Source organism: Macaca nemestrina, unplaced genomic scaffold (assembly GCF_043159975.1).
Source record: "Macaca nemestrina isolate mMacNem1 unplaced genomic scaffold, mMacNem.hap1 Scaffold_105, whole genome shotgun sequence".
NCBI classification, from domain to species: Eukaryota; Metazoa; Chordata; class Mammalia; order Primates; family Cercopithecidae; genus Macaca; species Macaca nemestrina.
In genome coordinates this window covers 103,041-125,444 of record NW_027257588.1, presented here as the reverse complement: position 1 = coordinate 125,444, position 22,404 = coordinate 103,041, and the positions used below count along the sequence as shown (strand labels likewise).

General features: G+C 46.8%; 1 protein-coding gene across 30 annotated transcripts in view; it reads left to right on the top strand.

Annotated features, from left to right (window-relative positions):
• LOC139361218 (disco-interacting protein 2 homolog C-like) overlaps positions 1 to 22,404 on the top strand; it is a 129,185-nt gene that overhangs the window by 89,363 nt on the left and 17,418 nt on the right. For 18 of the 30 annotated variants that reach the window (XM_071089732.1, XM_071089727.1, XM_071089724.1 and 15 more), the window contains one exon: positions 21,418 to 22,404. The exons of 4 other annotated variants lie outside the window; for them this stretch is intronic. In XM_071089732.1, the coding sequence (XP_070945833.1) occupies positions 21,418 to 21,617 (200 nt within the window). In that variant the 3' untranslated portion in view covers positions 21,618 to 22,404. Of the gene's footprint in view, positions 1 to 1,439; positions 16,583 to 21,417 lie in introns of those variants that run through there. 8 more of the 30 variants (XM_071089739.1, XM_071089744.1, XM_071089743.1 and 5 more) reach the window with 8 other exon arrangements.

Below are 22,404 nucleotides of genomic sequence, written 5' to 3'. Positions count from 1 at the left end.
CGTGGGACGGAAGAAAGAAGAGGCACACAGTGCTGAGGCGTGAACTCTAGTTTGCTCTTAGACATGACACACATGCCTTCTGGAAGTTTGCATGAAGCACTGCTAAAGCCACCAGTGCGGATAGGTCCTTAGATCAGGAGACCCAGAACACAGTTGTATTTGAAATCCTTCACATGCTGCAGTCTCTTCAAAGAGGACTACAAGTCATCTCTAATAACGTTGTAAAATTAATTTTTTATTAAGTGCCATGGCTTTTTTTTTTTTTTTTTTGTGGGGTAGGGCCGGTGTGTGACAGTAAAACAACAGACGCAGTGACACAGCTGGTGGGTGTTGGCTCTGGGCCCCAGTTGGGCAGTTGTATGAAAAGAAACCGAAAAGTCTCTACAGTGGTATGAACCGAAACACCTGGATTATGTGTTTTCATGTATTTGACATAAATGTGCACATTTGTACGCTAAACGCACATTTTTCTATATGTAATAAAATTCACACCTTTAAATAGTTAACATATATTTTATTTTAGGACCTCCCCCACGATGTGAGGACTAATAGCCACCCCCTCTCCCCCCCGAATATTAAGAGCCACATCGCAGGGCGGTGAGGCACCCCTCGCGAGGTGGGGACTAATCGCCACCCCCTCTCCCCCTCTGGCTATTAGGAGTCACCTCGCAGGGGGGTGAGGCACCCCCACAAGGTGGGGACTAATAGCCACCCCTTCTCCTCCCGCTGGCTATTAGGGGCCATGGTGGACTCACAGCCTGTTTATGATATTGTGAGTAATATCATCTCCCTCTCTGGAAATTATGAACTCTTTCACAGATGGGTGTATACCCTCAGTGTGTACACCGTCAGAGGGTGTACACCCGTCTGTATTGGGAGTAATATCCTCTTCCTCCCTGAATGTTAAGAAGAATATCCCAGGACTGTTTGTACTCCCTGCATTATTGGGTGTCATATCTTCCTCTCCCACGTGGAAATTAGAAACAATATCACTGGGGGCATGTACACCTTCTGTAATATTTAAAGTAATATCATCCCCTTCCCTCCAGGATCATGGGAACAATATCCCTGGGGAGTGTACACTTTCTGCCATATATGTCATAATATCATCCCTCCCGCCTTGAAACATTATGAAGGACCATCTCACACGGGGTGTACAACCCTTGGTGCGATATTGGGAATGCAATTATTCTCTTTTCCCCCGGCATATTTGGAAAAATATCAGAGTGAGTGTACCCCTCCTGCCATATGAGGATTACTATCCTCTTCTTCCTTTCTGGATATTAGAAAGAATATCACACGTGGGTTTGCACTTTCTTCGATATCTGGAGTCATGTCATCCTCTCTTGTTTTGAATGGCAAGAACAGTGCCTTGGGGGGGATGTACACACCCTGTCATATTGGGAGTAATATTGCACTCTCCCCTCCTTGATAATTAGGAACAACATCCCATGCTCTCTGTCCCTGGATATTAAGAACAACATCACAGGTAGGTGTACACCCCCTGCGGTATTAGGAGTAATATGATTAATTATTAAACATCCATGATCGATATTAACAATTATCAATGATACTATTAATAGGATACTGTTATGGATAATTATTTTAAATATATGATTATGCATGCTTAAAATAATTGCTAATATTGTTATTTTATTACCAGCATCACTTAATATTGATTTAAGTAACAATTGCTGATATCATTATTTTATTAGTAGTGATATTACTACTGATTATTAATGCTAATCGTTAACATTTTTAACTATTTTACTATCTTTATTGTGATTATTAATGTCGATGATTACTCTTAATTTTTCTTATATTTATTAATATTAATAATTAATAGACTTGTTCCTGATATCCAGCGGGGAGGGGATGATATCACTCCCAATATCGAAGAAAGTGTACACCCCACTATGATGTTATTCCTAACAGCCAGGGGGTAGAGGATGACATTATTGAAACTATGGCAGTGGGTGTACCTCCCTTCGGTCGTCTTGTTCCTTATATCCTGGGTGGGAGAGGATGATACAACTCCCAATATCGAAGGGGGCGTAGACCTCCCCCGTGATATTGTCCCTAACATCCAAAGGTGGAGAGGATGATATTTCTTCTGATTTTACAGGGGGTGTACACCACCCCTATGATATGGTTCCTAATATCCAGGGGGCGAGAGGATGATATTAGTCTCCATATTGCAGGAGGTGTACACTCCCTAGTGATATTGTTCCTAGTATCCAGGGAGGGAGAGGACGATATCACTCCCAGTATCGCAGGGGGTGTACACCTCCTTGTGATATGGTTCCCTATATCCTGGGAGGGAGACGATGATACTAGTGGCAAAATCGCAGAGGGTGTACACACCCACTGTGATATTGTTCCAAATATCCAGAGGGAGAGAAAATGATATGACTCCCAATATCACAGGGGGTGTACATCCTCCTGTGATATTGTTTCTTATATTCAGGGGGAGAGGATGATATTACTCCCAATATCGCAGAGGTTGTACACACCTCCTGCGATATTGTTCCTAATATCCCGAAGGGGAGAGCATATTACTCTCAATATGGCAGTGGGTGGTACACCTCCATTGTAATATTGTTCTTAATATCCATGATGGGAGAGGATATGACTCCCAATATCGCAAGAAATGTACGGCCGCCTGTGATAGAGTTCCTAACATCTAGGTGGGGAGAGGATGATATTACTGCCCATATCGCAAGAGTTGTAAAACCCCTTCGATATTTTGCATACAGTCCTGAGGGGAGAGGATATTATTCCCGATAGCGGAGAAGGTATACACCCCCCTGTGACACTATGCTTAATATCCGCATTGGGAGACGATGACGTTACACCCAATATCACAGGGGATGTACACCCACCCTGGGATATTGTTCCTTATATTGAGAGGGGGAGAAGATGCTATTGCTCCCAGTGACGCAGGGGCTGTGGCTGTACACCCCTCCTGTGATATTGTTCTTAATATCCTAGGGAAGAGAGGATGGTACTACACCCAATATCTCATGGGCTGTACGGTGTCCGCTCAGAGATGTGTGGGGCTCTCTTACACAAGTAACTCCTTCTCTAACTTTAGCCACATGCTGGTCATCCAGGGGCCTCCTAAAATCCAGGAGTATAAAAACCAGTGGAATTTCTGAGAACCAAAGATGGCGCATGGCTCTGGTTGGGCTGCCACAGGCAGTTTTGTGAAAAGACAGAGATGTATTTCTCATAGTCCTGGAGTCTGGAGGTCCAAGGTCAAGGTGGGTTCAGGACTGGCTCCTCCTAAGGCATCTCTCCTTGACTGTCAGATGGCATCTTCTCTTGTGTCCTCGTGCGGTTGTCCCTCAATAGATGTCTGTGTCCTGATCTCTTCTTACAAGGGCATCAGTTCTAATGACTTCGTTACCTTCATCACCTCTTTAAAAGGCCTATCTCCACATACAGACACATTCTGAGGTCCTTGGTTAGGACTACAACCTGGGAATATTGGGGTATGCAATTAAACCTGAAGCAGATGGGGTCTTATAACCTGTGTCACCCAAGCTCATGCCAGAGCCCCATGAGGAAGCCCCAGGTCCCCCCTTTGATATGGTTTAGCTGTGTCCCCACCAAAATCCCGTCTTAAATTCTCATGTGTTGTGGGAGGATGGAAGTGATAATTTGACAGCAGAGAAGACAGTTGCTGCCAGGGAGGGGAGAGGGGACTCCAGACCTCCGAAGGTTGGAGGGTCCCAGGCCCTGGGCAGAGCAGGCAGCCCCACCCCTGTGACACCCCTGAGGATGGCTCAGGAGTCGGAAAAGGTGGAATCATATGTAGAGGCTGGTTGGGGAGATAGGAAGTTGTTGAATGAGTTTTTAAATGTTTCCATCAAAATTCTTACTGCACCCTTGGTGTTGGTGGGGACCAGTGGCTTCTCCATGTGCCTGGCTTCTTCCTGGCTCTGACTCTGGGAGCCTGGCCTGGCCTAGGGCTGCTGGTTGGATTCATTGCTGGCAGCAGGTAGAAGGTGGAGGAGGGAGAGGAGCTGTCCTCAGTCCTCTCTTACTCATGCCTGTCCACGTTAGCAGCCCCTCCCCAGGCATCCCTTGCCCATAATCTGGGGAGTGCTATTCTCACTTCCCTTGGGCCCTGCCCACCGATCTCCAAAGAATCCCGTCAGTGACTCCTTTTAATCACCTCTTTGCCTGTGACAAAGTCTTCTGGGACCTCCTGACTGATACAAGGGGAAGCCTGGCTATCTGTGCAACTTGTAAAAGTGAAGTGAGTCATTCACACTGGCATGTATCTACAAGTCACACAGCTTTGCAACTGGAGTGACTTTAAGCTCATCTAACCAAACCTTCCATGACAGATGAGGACACCCAGAATCATAGGATAGAAGTGACTTGCTCCCATCTGGGTCCGCCACGCTGAGACTCAAGCGCAGAGTCTAGCAAAGCACACTTCGTCCTCCCTTAGAAGGAAGATCCTACCCGCACGGCTTACCTCCAGCTACCCTAGGTCCCCCCACTCTCCCTTAGAGGGAAGTTCCTGCCAGCATGGCTCACCTCTACCTACTCTAGGTCTCCCCCACCCTCCCTTAGAAGGAAGGTCCTGCCAGTATGGCTCACCTCCACGTACCCTAGGTCTCCCCACCCTCCCTTAGAAGGAAGGTCCTGCCAGCATGGCTCACCTCCACCTACTCTGGGTTTCTCCCAACCTCCCTTAGAAGGAAGGTCTTAGAAGGCAGCACGGTTCACCCTCTCCTAACCTAGGTCTCCCCCACCCTCAGAGGGGAGTCTTTGGGTCAGTCACAAGACTACTCCGGACATCTGTAAGAACAAATGGTTTCCAGCACAGTCCTTTCCTGGGGTCTGCATTTTCCCTCTGGGATGCTTGGAAGTTGAAGGGGTCAGGCAATTCAAGTTCTCCCTGGTATCTCAGGGGCCACTGACACACAGGAAAATGTGCTGCTCTGCTCGCTGTTTGACTTTGATGGATGCAAATTTGTTCTAAATGAGCCTGACATTCATTAGCATGTAAACATATGTTACTGGTGGCGGCTCGCAGGGCCACATGCTGATGGATTTTATGGGCTGCCCCCGCCGGACATCACCAGGCTGCCTGGGTCTGTGCTGCTTCTGGCTAAGGCTCCAGATGTTTTGGTGCACTGTGAAGTAGACATTTTCGCTACAGGGTTATGTTTTTTTCCAAAAAAGAAACACAGACAAATCTGTGAAAAGAACTTGAGTTTATGCGCCGATCTACTGGAAGGAGACTCTTAGAATGTCAGCTGCTCAGTGTCTGCTTTGACTCCCGGGCAGTTCTCTCTGTCCTGTGGCTCAGATTCTATGGGGCTGAATTATACATTTGATTCCAGTTCTGCTCAATATTTCCCCACAAGTAGTGCTGTGGATGCGACTGATGCCTTTAGAGATATCTGCAGCAGGAACAGTGCAGAGAATACAACACGCCATGCTAAAATATTTTGAGCTGAAAGCAATTAAGAAGCGCTCTGGCCTTCCCTCTAGTTTCTGAAAAGCACACAACATAATCATATTATACAAAGACAAAAGTGCCCTTTCTCCCCTCTCTGCCAGAAAGGACGCAGCTCAATCTCTGTAGACAACTTCAGACCCTTATTCAGGAAACAGCACCAGAGGAATTTACACAAAAATCTATCATTTATTGGCCTTCCCACAATTTGTTGCCCCCAATGACCCAAAGTCCTTTTACTTTGTCTTGGCACTTCTAGAAACATTTATTATCCTTGTTGAAGATGTTATATAAAAGAAAGGTCTGAGCTGTCTCTTTGAGATTCCCTCATTCCCTGTGTATCTCTCATGTATATATGAAATATACATGCTAATAAACCTCCGCTTGCTTTTTTGGGGGTTCATCTGTCTTTTGTTATAGGAACCCCAACCAATGAAGCTAAGATGGGTGGAAGAAAAGATTACATTTTTCTCCCCTGTAGTAGCATTATTCTAGCAATAGCATTATTATTATTTTTTTTTTGGTAGATTTCTGTTGAATACACACACACACACACACACACACACACACACACACACACACAGAGCAATGTAAAAAGAAAGAAGTGTGGGGAGTTCTGATGAAATTTTAGGTCCCAGAGATACCTAAATATGTTGAGAAGTTGTCTTTAAACATTGATTTTTTTCCCACATTTATTCTCATATTTTTGATATTTTTTTCTTCTGAGATACCATTTCTAGATTGTTTTCTCTACATTTCCTTGCAAGTCCGAGAGAGTATGCTGGTTAGTAGTGTGTCCAATGCACTACCTCTGTCCTTGTCAGTAAAGAAATGTAGAAATTGAGAGGGATGTGAGAGTCACGCTACACAGAGATGGAAACACAGATAGGAGGTAAGTAAAAACACGTGAAAACCCAGCATTTCTGGAACTCTCACCTACTCCTGTGCCGATATTCATCCTTCAGCTCTGCCTCCGTTCTTCCTTTCTTTTCTCATGCTATGGGGTCTGCTTTGGAGACGTTATCTACTTTCATTCTTCCAAAGTCAAGCTTCTAGCTTTGGTTGGAACTGCAGACCCATTTACTCATTCAGCAAATACTTTCTAAGCACATGGATAGTCACTGAGAATACCGTGGTTCACCAACATGACCGTGGCCCCTGCTCTCACGAACCTGCAGCCTGATGGGGAGAATGGGCACTAATAAGACAATCACTCTAATGGGTTTCTGATGAAGAATTCAGGAAAGCACACCAAAGAAAGGGAAGCGGGGTTCTCTAAATTTATGCTGTAAAAGAATCTGGCGTATCTTGGGATGAGAGGTAGAAAACCGATGCATTCTGGAAGGTATGATCCCCTTGCAGTCTGGAGAGAAGTAGAGGTTGATTGTTGAGGGCGGTGGAGTGTAGGGACACCACGGTCTAAACAGAGATGGGGGTGCTGCAGAATGCCTCTTGCAGCAGGAAACAGGCACGTGCAAGGAAGTAAGCACGGGAGAAAGTGGCACAAGACAAGAATGAAGGCAGGCAGGCAGGGGCTGGGAGATGATGGTAGATGCTTTATTCTCTTAATAACAGCAACAGGATGCTGTTGAAAGCACTTGAGGGAGGTGGGGAAGTGGGTATGACATGTTTTGTGTTTGTAAAATTATCACATTGTCTTACCAAACTATACTCCCTATTTTTTAAATTTTACTTTAAGTTCTTGGATACATGTGCAGGTCTATTACATAGGTATACATGTGCCATGGTGGTTTGCTGCCCCTGTCAACCCATCATCTAGGTTTTAAGCCCTGCATGCATGAGGTATTTGTCCTAATGCTCTCCCTCCTCTTGCCTCCAACCCCCAACAGGCCCCCGTGTGTGTCGTTCCCCTCCCCGTGTCCATGTGATCTCATTGTTCAACTCCCACTTATGAGTGAGAGCATGTGGTGTTTGGTTTTCTGTTCCTCTTTTAGTTTAGTTTGCTGAGAATGATGGCTTCCAGCTTCATCCATGTCCCTGCAAAGGACAGGAACCCATTCTTTTTTATGGTTGCATAGTATTCCGTGGTATATACGTGCCACATTTTGTGTATCCAGTGTATCATTGATGGGCACGAGATATCCTCTTAACATGTGATCCAGCTATTGCACTGTTCAGTATTTATCCAAAGGAGTTGAAAACTTGTGTTCACAGAAAAACCTGCACACGGACATTTATAGAAGCTTTAATCATAATTGCTAATTTTATTGCAGCTTTATTCATAATTGCTCAAACTTGGAGGCAACGAAGAAACCAAAATGTTCTTCACTAGGTGAGTGGATAAATAACCTGTGATATATCCAAACAATGGCATATTCTTCAGCACTGAAAGGAAGTGAGCTGTCAAGCCATGAAAAGACACTTAGGAACTTTAAACATGCACGGCTACACAAAAGAGACCCATCAGAAAAGACTAAAGGACATTCAGAAAAAGGCCAGACTATGGAGTGAAACTATCCGTGGTTCCCAGGTGTTGGGAAGAGGGAGAGATGATGAGGTGGAACATGGAAATTTTTAGGATTTTAGTGCAACTGCTCTGTACGATGCTATCATGGTGGATACATGTCATGACACCTTTGTTCAAACCCATAGAACCAGCACCAAGACGGAGCCCTCATGTAAACTGTGGACTCTGGGTGACAATATGTCAACGTCGGTTCTTCAATTGTTACAAACGCTCCCTCTGGGCAGGAGAGTTTTTAGTGGGGGAGGCTGTGCACGTGGGGGAAGGGAAGGCATATAGAAGGACTCTCTGCACCTTTCCCTCAATTTTTCTGTGAAGGTGAAACTGCCTAAAAGATAGTGTATTTTTTAAAAATAAAGGAAAAAAAGGAAACAAAAAGTCCTCACGAAAATCAAATGAGAAAATGATCACACTGGGTGCTTCAGGTCAAAATGGAAGAACAGGGGCTGTATTTACCATCCCACCTGATGACTTTTTCCTCACTGCTTTTCAGCATTTTTTTGGAGTCTAGTCAGTGCAATAAGGCAAGTTAAAATATATAAAATGCACCCTTATTAGAAAAGATTTAAAACTATCTGGATCTGCAGGTGACGTGATCACCTGTGTGGAAAATCTCCTGAAATCACAAAAAGCCACTAAAACTAATAATAATAAATTACTTACTAATAAGTGAGTTTGGAAAGCTTGCAAGATACAAGCTAAACACATAAGCAATATCTCTTTATACACTGGCAAAGAAATAATTGGAAATGGAAATTTACAAAGCAATATTATAGCACATCAAAACATGAAATACCTCAGACTAAATCTGACAAAAGATGTGTAAGATCTATACACTGAAAAGCAGGCAGTGATGTTGAAATAAATTAAAGAACTAAATAAATGAAGTGATATATTGTGTCCATGGATCAGCAGGCTCAATATTGTTAAGATGTCAGTTCTGCGCTTGTGGATCAGAGGTTTAATGCAATTCCAATCAAAATCACAGCATGATTTTTATTTTTATTTTTATTTTTCAGTAGAAATGAACTAGCGGATTCCAAAATGTGTCTGGAAATTTAAAGAACCCAACAGAGCTAAGACAACTTGGAATAAAACGGTGGAGGACTTACCTGAACTACCAAGATAGTGTGGTATTGGTATAATAAGAGAAAACTGGGTTAATGAAACCTCCTAGAGGGTCTAGTAATAATCTCACAAACATGTTACATATACGTAGTAGATTTTTGAATAAAGGTTCAAAGACATCAAATTAGAGAAAGGACGATAATGATAGAAGGATTAAATACCGTAGGCCAAAAAGAGAAAAAAGAGCTCCTGTTAAATATCTTCACATTGTTGTCACTCATGCAATTCAATTCACATTTTGTGTGTCTAAAAGTTGAGCAGACTTCTTCATTCTCTTTCCCCAATTCACTCCACAGAGATGCTGATGTCTTTCAGTGGAACTTGGAAGTTTGCTCTTCTTCTTAAAATGACTCTCTTAGATACTGTTTATGCAAGAAGTTGTGGGACTGTAACTTACAAATACTGTTCTAAACCTTGGAATCACACGTTCCCCTTTTTCTCTACTTATCGTTTCTAGTAAGTTTCCCATTTCCTCTTTCTCCTTCATATTTACACTGCATTCCTTTTAGTTCAGGCTTTTGTTACCCCACTTGATCTCTTGATGTGGTCACCTGAATGCCCTTCGTGTCACAGCCTCCTGGAATCCTTCCTTCATGACCCTGCAGAACTGCCCTCCAGACCCGCAGGTGTGACCCGGAATCAAGGATCTCAAAGCCGAGTGGGATCTGAGAGGCTATCTAGACCAATCCTCCATTACAGACGTAAACCTTTTGATGACTTCACTTCAGAGCCCAAAATATTTGCACTGCAGGCAGAATCACCTAAATCACTTAATGTGATGTTCAGTCTTCCCGTGGTATCTTCCTCTCTGCATCTCCCTACTTTCGGTCAGCCATTTCTCACTCATGACACCGAACCCTTCATTCACATCACATTATTGTTCTTCTCCACACACACACACACACACACTTGTTTTCTGCCTGGGTTTTTTGTTATATTATTCCCTCTGCTGGAACTACCATTTTCCAAGATCTGACTACAGAATTTTAACGTATTCCTCAGAATGACTCACATATCACATATTCGACCAAATGGCTGCAGATTCTGTCACCTCCTCTCTTGTCCTATGGCAACATGGAGACTCTTCTTCTCTTAGCCAATAGGATTTATCATGGTCCTTCTTTATCTTAACAATAGTTTAGCAGGACTGAGAACTGGGAAGTAGATTTTTCTCCCAGGGGTGAGCACTGTCTTAGTTTAGCAGATCTCCCTGGGTCTCCACTCTGGTTGTAGAAAAGCAGCCCATAGGGCATGGTGGGGAGGAGAAGAAGGGGAATTAAGCTGTGGTGCATGAAGATGGACAGTTGTGACCCGTACTCCGGGGTTGGGAGTTGAGGCCACTAGGAAGGAGAAGCTGTAAGGATGAAGACGAGGCATAAAAAGTGATGCAGGCCGGGTACGGTGACTCATGCCTGTAATCCCAACACTTTGGGAAGCCAACGTGGATGGATCACGAGGTCAAGAGTTCAAGACCCGTCTGACCAATATTGTGAAACCCTGTCTCTACCAAAAATACAAAAATTAGCTCGGTGTGGTGGCACATACCTGTAGTCCAGCTACGCGGGAGGCTGAGGCAGGAGAATCACTTGAACCCAGGAGATGGAGGTTGCAGTGAGCCAAGATCATGACACTGCACTCCAGCCTGAGTGACAGAGCGAGACTCCATCTCAGAGAAAAGAAGTGATGCATAGTAACAAGACTGCCCGAGGAGAAAAGGAAATCAGCAACCTTCTCCAGGGTGGGATAGCTGAAGACCCTTTAAGAACAAAGGTGTCTACTTTCCTTCTTAGGATGCTCTATCGTGATTTAATGAACCCCTCACAATCTACTGTATTCAGTATTTGGCATGAGTCAATTTAGGGGAATTCTAGAAAACATAGCTGGCTGTTATCAGGTTAATGTAGATTGGGAGGAAGGGAAAAACCCCAGGAGCCACGTAGGAAGGACAATACGTGAAAACAGAAGAAACTTGGAGTCAGTTCACCCTTCAAACAAAATCCAGTTTCCAGAAGACATTGTGAGGGCTGCTGGGTCTTCCTCACCTGCAGATGGGGGATTCCAGATACTTATACTTGAATCTCACAGGATGGGGTGATCACCACCTGCTCTCAAATGGGATGAGTTACAATATCTTCTATCGGGAGGCAGTAAATAAGAGGTTAGGTACACGTCTGTAGTCATCACAATTCTGTCAAGATTGCTATTTTTACTTCCATGTCATAGATGGAGAGCATGATGCTTGTGGAAATGATTTGCTCAGGGTCTCACCATCAAAAGTGGCAGAGGAAAGATTCCAACATGTTTTAAAAGCTGCAAACTGAGCCGACTCCCATCCATGCTGTCATACCGACTGAGATTTCAATCCTCCTGAAGGCAGGAAACTTATTCCATTTGCTTTTATACTCTCCATAACACTAATGAGCAAGTTTTGCTCAAAGTAACACGGAATATTTTGCTGACTCAAGGGGTAAGAGAAGAGACTTAAATGACACCATCACAAGTCAACATTCAAGGAACAGAGACATTTAGCATTAGCTGTCTCAGTCAAATCAACAAACATGCACATTTATCCTTTACATGGGAGTAAGACAGCAAACACAATTGAAAAAATGAGCCAAGTGTAAAAAAAATGTGTCACAAAGGGATGGATTTAGACAGGAGAGCAGTGAAGTAGGTTATAAAATGGTCAGCATAATCCATTTTAATGAATTATTAGCTGAAACATGCAAAGCATTTAGGATTTCTGGGAGAAGTGTACAAACACACCAAATGTTTGTCCGACATTTTCTTCACTGCTTCTGTCTTTCCACAGGGCTAGAGATGATGTTGACCAACGGCCTTGGGAGGAGAGGTTGCAGCTGAGCCCACACCCTCTCAAACTCCTTCAGACTGTTTCTGTTTTTGTAGACTACTTTACCATTAACAACAAATCCTAAGATTTAATCAGTACAGCAGTCATTGGCCAGAGTTCAAATTTCTGATTTGAAGGAATCTGCACTCTGCCTGCCAGGATCGACTATTAATGGCTTCGTCCAGAGAGGAGCTATGTCTTTGCTCACTACAGAACAGTATTGAGGCTTCGAAAGGGGTATTTTGCTGGTCACCTCCTGGTCATCCTTCTGCTCACCAAGAGCAGATACTGTTCTCAGCCCCTTACATTTACAAGGTCGTTTAATTCTCACATAGCCCTTTCAGATAGATGCGACTATTACCCCCCTTTTACAGAGGAGGAAACCGAGAGGCAGAGGACATAGGTGAATTGTCCCAGATCACAGAGCTGGCTATGGAGCTGGGACTTGCACCCGGCCAGCCTGGCTCCAGAGTTCACTGCCCTCCTCCTGTACAGCACGTGTGACCTGCAGTAATCACCGCCCAAACAGGCAGGCACTGCGGATAGCCAAGCACACCTCTTCCGACTTCAGCACGGAGGAAGGTTCGTTTTCATTCTGGTGTTCAGCTCAGTTAGGACTGTTTTTATCACAAGGACGCACAACCCAGAAAGCTCAGTCACGTGCCGTTGCCTTCTACGGTCATGGTTTTCTACTTTTTGGCCCCATTTTCCTGAGGACTTGGCCTGCTGGGACGTGAATGATGCGTTACTACTGTAGAGACAGAGGTTCAGGTCTAGTGGCACAAACAGCGACAGACCCCATGAAAATGCGGGCGCGGCCCCTCCATCCCAACAGCCTGGATGGCTGCTCCATTCTGCTCCCATCACACACGTCCCCACCCAGCCACGCCCCTTCTCCTTTTCCCTACTGGATTCATCAAATCAAACCTCACTGTCCTTGGCAAATGTACAATTAATTTACTTACTGCCCAGAACAAAAGCGCACTTCCAGTTAACATGACACCCCTGCTGTAATAGAACAGCCTTAATTCAGACATGATGCAGGAGGGCCGTCCTGGAATCGGCAGCTGTTTTCTGGGGAAAGCCTCTGTCCCACCTGAGTCCCACCTGAGCCCGACACTTGTGCCACACTATCCCCATGGTGTCTGAAAGCTCCATGAAGACAGGGTCACTCTGACCCCTTCACACCCACAACGCCAAAGAGGAGCAGGTGTTCAGGAAAAGTCTCCTGCTAGTGCTGAAGACAGGAATACTTCCTCGTGGTGCCCAGAATGTCAGGAGAAAACAAAGCACCATGTGGACACCTTCCAGGTGAATTTTGGAACGACTGTACCGCATGCCAGTCATCCTTTTACAGAACAAAACCAATACCGGAAAACATGTGTCGCCCGCAGAGAGATGGTCCGTTTGACGGCTTACAAACACACCTACGTTACACTGAATTTGCCTCAAGCCACCGTCTCTGTGCTAATGTAAAAAGTCTCCATAATTAACTACTAGCCTTTTTCATCTGGTGCTTTTTAACAAGCAAGACAGTCCTGTAACACTCAGGCATTGTTGAAAACGTCAAATGGAAGCCTAGAAACCTCTTCCGTGCAGCTTCACTGCAAAGTATTTTGACGTGAGCCAAATCGTGCTATTCCTACATCTCCACAGGAAACTCAAGGCTTCATCAAGGAAATGCAGCATGATTTCTGCTAGGCACAGAAATTGTTGGGGGGGGGGGGGCATGAGGTTGAGGGAACATTACATAGAAACCAACCCCGATAATCACCTGCATGAGAGCCACACTGGCCGGCAAGCCCCGGTCGGCTCAGTCTCCGCACAATCACAGGCGTGAGTCCTGGAGGGCAGACACCTGGCACTGCTGACCACCCCAAGGTCGTGGCCTCTGCCCCTTCTCTGCTGCCCATCAGTTCCAAGCTTCTGGCAACACCGCCTGCTGCCCCCACTGCCTCATCGACTCTTCGTGAAAAGCAAATGTTGCCAGGATAGCTTATGAGTACATTTGCCAGGAAAGCAGCTCCGATTGACGCTGAAACCCCCTTCTCACACCCCTGGCAGCTCCCTTGCCCCCGATGTGCACATGCTTGCAGCTCTGACCTTGCTCAGTGTCCACACAGGCTCTGTCCCCTGGAGAGCCAAAGGCAGACTCAATGTTGAGTCAGAAATACACAAAGAGGGTGACGATTGCGAACTGCCTGCCCCCCAAAACACAGGTTGAAATCCTCACCCTCAATGTGATGCTGTCAGGAGGTCTTTGGGAGGTGATGAGTTCCTCAGGCTGGAGACCCTTAAATGGGATTTGTGCCTCACAAAGGGGTCCAGCAAATCCCTCACCCTCCCATTGTATCAGGGCCAGAGAGAAGGTATGTGCCAACCAGGAAGGAGCCCACACCAGAACCCACCCAATAGCACCCTGATCCTGCCTTCCAGCCTCTAGAACTGTGAGAAACAAATTCCTGTTGTTCATAAGCCACTCAGTCAATGGTGTTTCGTTACAGCAGCCTGAGCTGCCTGAGATGACGATGCTCACCGTCCTAAAGAAAAGGCTACTCCCCTCTCCCAGAAAGAGGGGTTTAATTAAAATCCCTGTCTCTCCTCGCGGCCACCACAGATCTCACTTCCCCACCCCAAAAGCCAGCAGTTGCTAGGATTAAAGGAAAATGAGGATTGTTTTAGACCAGCCCCTCCATATCGGTCTGAAGCCTGTAACTTTGCCCACTTCCACGGTGGCCGTGTCACTGCATTGCCCATGTCAGCTCTGTGTCTGCACCGGGTCCCAGGCTCTGCACAGACTCCTCTAGCTGGCCATCCAGCACAGCCATTTCCCCTTCTGCATTGCAGGCTGTCCTTTGATATCGAACTCCCACCTTTCTGCAACCCAAGGCCTTCCGATCCAGACATTCGGGGTAAGCTCAGCCATGTACTGGAGTCGTTGACTCAGGTAACCCAGGCCCAAGACGTTGGCACCAACCGTCTACTGGCTGTGGGATCTGCATAGCTACTAGCTGCCCCAGCCACACCAGGGCCCGGGAGGGGAGGCAGAGGAACCTGTGAAGCTGCCAACAGCCATATGGGAACAGGGGCCCCTGGAAGGAGGAGGATGCTATGGCAGGAAATTCAGAGACAGAAACAAAGAGCCGCAGGGCTGGACAGGTCATGGCCAAAGCCTACACTGCTGAATTTTCCAGGTTTCTGAACTCAATCGCTGACCCACACAGCACATGTTTCCTGAGTGCTGACCCCACGTGGCATTGGATACGGCAATAAAGCAGGACTCCCACCTCCCCCTTCCCCAACACATACACAGGGCCTCCGTCCTGGCGGGAAATCAGGCCTGGGCGCCCAGCTGGCACAGCGAGCCTGGGAAGGGGGCCGTTTCAGACGGACAGTGGGTGCAGCCTTGCCAAAGCCCAGCAGTCACCTGCACTGCCACAGCCAGGCTGAGTCCAGATCAGCCGCACAGAAACCTGACCCGCTCAAGGGCACGGCTAAGCTCATCAGGGACAGACACCGTCTCCTGCTCATCTCCAACACTTTCTCTGCATGTCTAGTTACACACGGACAACGCAGTCTCAGAAGCACATCAGGCCTCCCCCTGCTCCTCTCTGTGGTACCACTGATGGGGAGGGGCCGGTATGGCCGCGAGGTCGCATACCCACAGCCATACCACGCAGGCCTTCGACGATTATTTCTGCCAAAGAACCCTGCTGCGGCTTGGAGCACACCATGGTGGGCGGGAAGCTCCACCCGGAGAAACAGCCATGCTTCTCCCCAGAGCCAACGGAGGGCACCCCCGACCCTGCATTCAGCAGATTGCTTACATTCTGGAAAACATCTGGGTTAATGGGGAACAGTAAAATGAAAAGGTCACACTAGAAAGGTTAGAAGGCTGTGTGAAGTCTCAGGAGGTCCAAAGGTTTCTGAACCAAGACTGCTGCGGTCAACGAGCTTACAGGAAAAGTTTCCACACGGGCCTTCAACAAGCAACACTCAGCAGGGAGGAGCCACGTTCTGCGCAGAACCTCAGAACCAGAACATCGGACACCACAAAGTCACATCAGAGCCAACAGCAACTGAAATACAGCGCTCTCCTAAGATGTGTGCGTCACCTGCAGAAAGTCACCACACATTAAGATGGGGGAAGAAAAGGATAAGGTTAGAAACAAATTTGAAGTAATTTCTGCATACGTAAAATTTCTACTTCCACTGGTTTTCTTTCTGGGAGTAACAACTTTTACATGAGATGCACATCCCCGTTGGAAGGAGTTTGGGTTTTCTGTGGGCAGAGTCAAGGGCTCTCCAAGAAATGTGAACTTTTTCTCACTCACTGAGCCGCGTGCCCTGAGGCCGTCCTGGCCTGCCTGAGCACCTCCCTGCTCTGCCTCCAGCCAGCTCCTTCCAGCACTCACCCCGCTGCTCCCAGAGCCTGCACTGGCCCAGGATCTCCTCTTCTGCTGCTGTCAATGTTCCACTTTAGGGCAAATAAGTTGGAAACTAGAAAGTTATAAAACCCCTTGACTTTTTAAAAATTTGTCTTCTCAGAAAACAATACTAATTCTACTTCCATGGTTTAATATGTTGCCCCCATCTGCATGTTCATGGATATGTGTTTTTATATATTTTTTTTAAATCAGTACTTCTAAAAGTATGCACTGTTGCTACATTCAGTTCAATTACATTTGATGTAAGAAGTTTTAATTTCAGTGAATTCAGGCACTCAAAATTTAAGCCCTCTGACATCTATTAATCAAATGGGAAAATGACAGGTAGATATTACAAAAATCAAGAGAAGTGTTTAATGTAAATCCTGCACTTTCAAATACTTCCACAAATGTAATGTATACATTAGTACATAACCTTGAGCATTTTCACAACTCTTTGCACTCAAATTCCATTCTTAACTTTTATAGATAAATCGACATCCATATGTGATTTTAAGCAGCTCAAACATCAGCTCTTAAAAACAACCAGAAATGCTGCGGGCAAATCCCACCAAGCAGCAAATAACGGAACTGCACCCAACAACCCAGGTACCTCCCCTGAGGCATCTGGAACTTGAGCATTACAAGCAGCCTTTGGTTTCTGAGGCACCCGAGAGTGGGGACTCCCAACTCCCCAAGTCTAAGAAGGCCTCAGCGATAAGGAAAACTGGTCAAAAAGTCATCCCTGCCGGCTCCCTGCCACGGGCTCCTCCCTGCCCGCCCTCAGCCACGTGCTTACAAGGTCTCACTTCCTCTCTGTCCCGCAAAGCCTGACTCCTGATTCCAGCCCTGCCGCTTACTGAGATGTGGCCATGGACGTCAACTGCACCTGTAAGGGGAGAAGCCGGTCAGGATACAGGATCCTGGCCATCCTGGCAGCGCTCAAGCTGATACTGTAACTTGGTAGTGAGTTACTTAATGCAAAGGTTTAACTTTGAAAAATTTAGATATGTGTATTCTAAAAGGGAAATTCTGAACGTAGAACACAGGCCACACCCTCACACTGATGTTGTCTGGCCAGCACTCTTTTGTTTGCCTTTTCAATAGACGTTTTTAAAAGCAGTTTTCCGTTCATAGCAAAATCAAGAGGAAAGTACAGAGAGTCCTCACATATCCTTTCCCAGCACAGGCACAGCCTCCATCATTCTCCTGCCCTCACCAGACCAGCATGTCTGTACGACCGACAGACCCGCATCAACACGGCACCACCACCCACAGTTCACAGCTCACACGAGGACTCGGCCTGCTGCTGCTCACTCTGTGGGTTTCACAGACGTGGAACGGCATGGATCCCCCATGAAAGCCCCACCTGGAGTTGCTGCCCCACCCTACACACCCCCTATGCTCCTCCCATTCATCTCTCCCCTCCCCAACCCCTGACAGCCGCTGATTGTTTGACTGTCTCCACAGCTTTGCCTTTTCCAGACTGTGCTGTAGTTGGACTCAGACAGCAGGCAGCCTTTCCAGATTGGAGTCTCACTTAGCAACATGCGTTTAAGATCCTTCTGTGTCTTTTCATGGCTTAGGGGTCCAGTTCTTTTTAGTGCTGAATAATATCCCAGTATCTGACATACCACAGTTTATCCATTCACCTACTGAAGGGCATCTTGGTTGCTTTCTAGTTTTGGCAATTATAAAGCTGCTGTCAACGTCTGTGTGCACATTTCCGCATGGAAGTAAACTTTCAGCTCCTCCGAGTAAACGTCCAGGACTGTGATTGCTCCTGTGGTCGGAGAGCTAAGTTCCACGGAAAACCGCCACGCTGCCTCCCACAGGAGCTGCCCCACTTCCCCCAGCGATGAGTGAGGGTCCTGATGCCCACACACCCACCAGCACGTGGTGGTGTCGGAGTTCAGGTTTTGGCCAGGCCGATGGGTGCACAGTGACGCCTCGCCCTATGACATAAGACGCGGGTCATGTTTCCACGTGTAGATTTGCCATCTGTGTATCTTCTTTGTTGGGATATCTGTCCAGGTCTTTCGTCCATTTTTAATCAGGTTGTTCATTTTCTTGTTGAGTTTTGAGAGTTCCTTGCACGGTTTGGATAACAGCCTTTATCAGATAAGTCTTTTACAGATGCGTTCTCCCCGTCTGTGGCCTCCCCTCTCATGTCCCTGAGACACTGTTTTTTATTTTAAAAAACACCTCAGACAGAAAATGGACCTTCCAGCCCACCACGTTCTCAGTTTGGCCGTGGTCACCACCCTCCCAGCCCTGGTTCCCACCTTTTCACGATCTGCTGGTCCTATGGGCATCAACCCATACCAAGTCCCTAACATATCTCCAATGATGGCAACGTCAAAGCCGGCAGTTTGCAGGTAGGAAGGAGCCGATGGAGGCCGGAGCAGAATGTGAAGGCCAGCGGATTCATCCCTCGGGGACCGGCAGGCCTCTCAGATATCCCCCGGGTCACCTCCCAAATGAAGTACCTGCTTTGGCCGTGGGCAGGAAGCAGGACCTGGCCCAGATCTCAGCATATTTGACCTGGCACGGCATTTACTGGTGAGCCTCCATAACCGGAAACTCTACTCTCTGGGGAGAATACATTTTCATTATCAAGGCTTTTAGGCTTTTAATTAAGAAACCAAAGAGCAGTGACTGGAGTGAGGATGCAGGGACTCTGGGTGACCCACACGCTCGTTTCCACCTGGCACAAAGGACCCTGGAGTGAGGGTACAGTGCCTGCTCTGAGTCACCAGCACACTCATCATTTCTACATAAAGAACCCTGTGAGTCTGTCCCAGGACTTTTTAGCCTAGATCTAAAAATTCGCAGCTCAGGAAACCTTCATCATTTTAGGAACCTGAGGGGTGGGCCAGGGGGATCTCACAGATTGTGGTGCTGTCTATGGGGTCATCAAAGTGCAGCTGGGGCTTCCCGCAAGCACTTCAGGGAGGCCGTGCACTGGCCCGAGGCTGACTCCGCCTCCTATCCTCGGTTGTCATGCCCAGCCGTGAGGGGAGCCCCCCACTTCAGGAGCGGTCCCTGGCTCCAGGCCCTAACGTCCATGTCCAGGCCCCTGGTAGGGCAGCTTCTACCCCAGGGAGGCTGGGACTGGAGACAGCCTGGAGCTCTAGGCAATCCTGGCAACCACATGCTTCCCGAAGTGGCTGCAGACAAACTCCTACTTCCAAAACCTGGCACGGGCTGTGTGAGGCCTGGAACGCGGGAGGCGCGATTACCCTCTCATGGTTATCAAGTCACGTCATAGTCTCTTAGACCTATGTGTGACTAGAAGTATACACATTATGGAAGTGTATATAAATGTGAATACAGACACGCTTATTTTCCTTTTATATACCTTACATATATGTGTACACGTGCATATGTATAAAACATGGAAGAAAAAACCATACTTAAGATTTCAAATCTCAGTCGCAAAGGTCTCAGAAGCAAATTATTATTCTTAAATTCTAAACAAAGATGTAACATTTTACATTCTTACAAAACGTTCTCTATTAGCATTTTATTTTAAAAACTAAGAATGCATTGCACTCTCTCAATTTTGATTTTTAACTCAGCTCACAAAGGCCCCTGTACAAAGGCCTCCGTACCGCAGCAAGGATGGCGGTGGTCACACCTGTGGCCATTTATCCTCTCTACATCTAGCTCCTCTCCCTGAGGCAACACACCTCCGAAGTCACAGCCTGGCCTCCCAACTCTCCCCCGTCGCGGGCTTCTTGGCATGTTGCTCTGCTGCACACACCTCAGCAAATACTGCTGATTAGCCAGAATCGCCCAGAAATCTCTTAACCTTGATTCTGGCTGCTTTTGTAATTTGTAATATCTTTACTTCTGGTGTGATTTGAGAAACAACAAATTTTAAAATTAGAGAAGATGTGGTTTTTATTCTCTCCTTTCTACTTGCAACCTTGAAAATTCAAGTAGCAGCAAGGGTTTGTTGAGAGTAACTTCCACCAAAGAGAACCTATTACAAAGGTACTACAGAGTGTCAAATAACCACATAGATGTAAAATAGAGATGCAGACACAGATATAAAATCCAATGGTTAAACCAAATTGAGAAATGCTTGCCAGTTTGATAGGACTTCTAAAACTTGACATAAATGTTGGCTGAGGGATACAAGATGTTATGAGATGAGTGAGATGCTTGGCCTAGAACCACAGGCTCTCTCCTCTTTACAGCAGAAAATCCGTAAGGAAGTCAAATCTGAAAGAACCAGGTACCGTTGAACGGCATACTCAGCCATCCTTCCCCATTCCTGGGCCAGCTGCGGTGAGTGCAGCCAGTCGTTCACCAACAACCATCATCCATCCTCCAGGCCATGGCTACACTTTACTCCCAGGCTCCCTGTCATTATGTAGATTAGGTAAATCACGGCCACTCTCACCTTAAGCCTCCCCCGCCAGCATGGCAATCACCCATTCCCAACCACGGCAAGGACAGCCGTGTCCCTGGGAACGCAGAGCAGGGGTCGGGAAGAAACCTGGATCCCTAAATACCTCATGGAGCAGTCACCAGCCTGGAACATCCTCCCTGACGGCTTTGCAAGACAGAAAAACTCCTTGGTTCCTCAAGCTACAATACTGCAGAGTCTCAGGTCACAGCATCCTTACCTACCCTCGTCAGGAACCGTTCATGCTCATCAAGACATGAGAACAAAACTGCAGTGGCACAGTCACACTCGACGCAGACCACCTGCTGCTCACATTCATCGTATTAACACCAAAAAGCCACCGTGGTGGATATCCTGGATATGGACAATCGGCGGCTTTTTGCTGGAGATGTGCTTTGTGCATTTATCGCACGACCATCTTGGTGTCAGGAGGGGCTGTGCAAATGGCAGCTGTGCAGGTCACAGGGAGTCTCAACTCGCTCGACTCTCAGCCAGCTCCCACTATCAGTGCCCGCAGAGTCCTCTCCTCCGGGAGCACGTGCTTGGACGCCACAGTAGCCTGTGGATCCACACAACAGCACTGTGTGCCCCAGGAGCTTAGAAAGTACCACTGCATCAATGCCTCCACAGGTGAGGCCGGGGGCAGAAGCCAACCTCAAGCAGTTACGGTCCTCCGTGGGGCTGGCATCCAGGCAGGAAGGCGGCTCAGCGGCTCTCCTCTCACTGTGGAACTTCCTAGGTCCCCACATGAACAGAACCTAAATAACACGCAACGAACAACAGGAACGAGAACACGACCAACAGCTTCTGAGATGAGCAAGCTGGGCTGATCATGAGACACCTGACGGGGACGGTGCCAGAGCCCCTCCCAGTGACCTGTGAGGACGGCGCTGCCAGCATCTCCCTAAAACCAGCCCAAGTCAAGTTAGACTTGAGGCTTTCCAGGAGTGGGTAGATCCATTCAATCCTACAGTCTGAACCTTCCAGGCCGTGTCTCTTGGCCCTCATCTCACATATGGGAACCCGGACGCTGCACCATAAACGCAGCCCCAAGCCCTCGTTCCTTCTTCAACACCACACACCAGTACAGTGAACACTTAGGATCTGGGCATTCACATAAAATACTGCTTAACTAAAACTTCTGATTTAGAACATGTTTAATTCCTACTCACAGAGCTCAAAGTGTTCTGTCCTAGGAGGCGGTAGCTGTAACTAAGCATGAGAGAAGAAGGGATCAGAGTGGTGCCAAGTATTAAATATTCCTCTAAATCTATTCACCAGGTCGCCATGCTATTGTCACCTGCTTCATTTTCTGTCCTTAAAAGACAAAATAGTTACTTTTCAAAATAGACAACCTGTTTTACTGATGCTTAGCTATAAAGTAGCGAGCTACGTATCCAAAAGGGAGATATGGGAAAACAGAAAATGTCCACAAGCGATCGGGGTGGGGGGGCAGTTGCAGCAGCACCTGGCTCTGTTGCGCTGTGAGCCAGCCACGTGGGCTGGACAGCTCACTTAGCCACTGAAATTACATCATCTAAGATTTTGTTGCAGTTACTTTGATAAATTCTCCCTCTTGCTATGAAGAGTAAGGTTTGTTTTTTTTGTTTTTGTTTT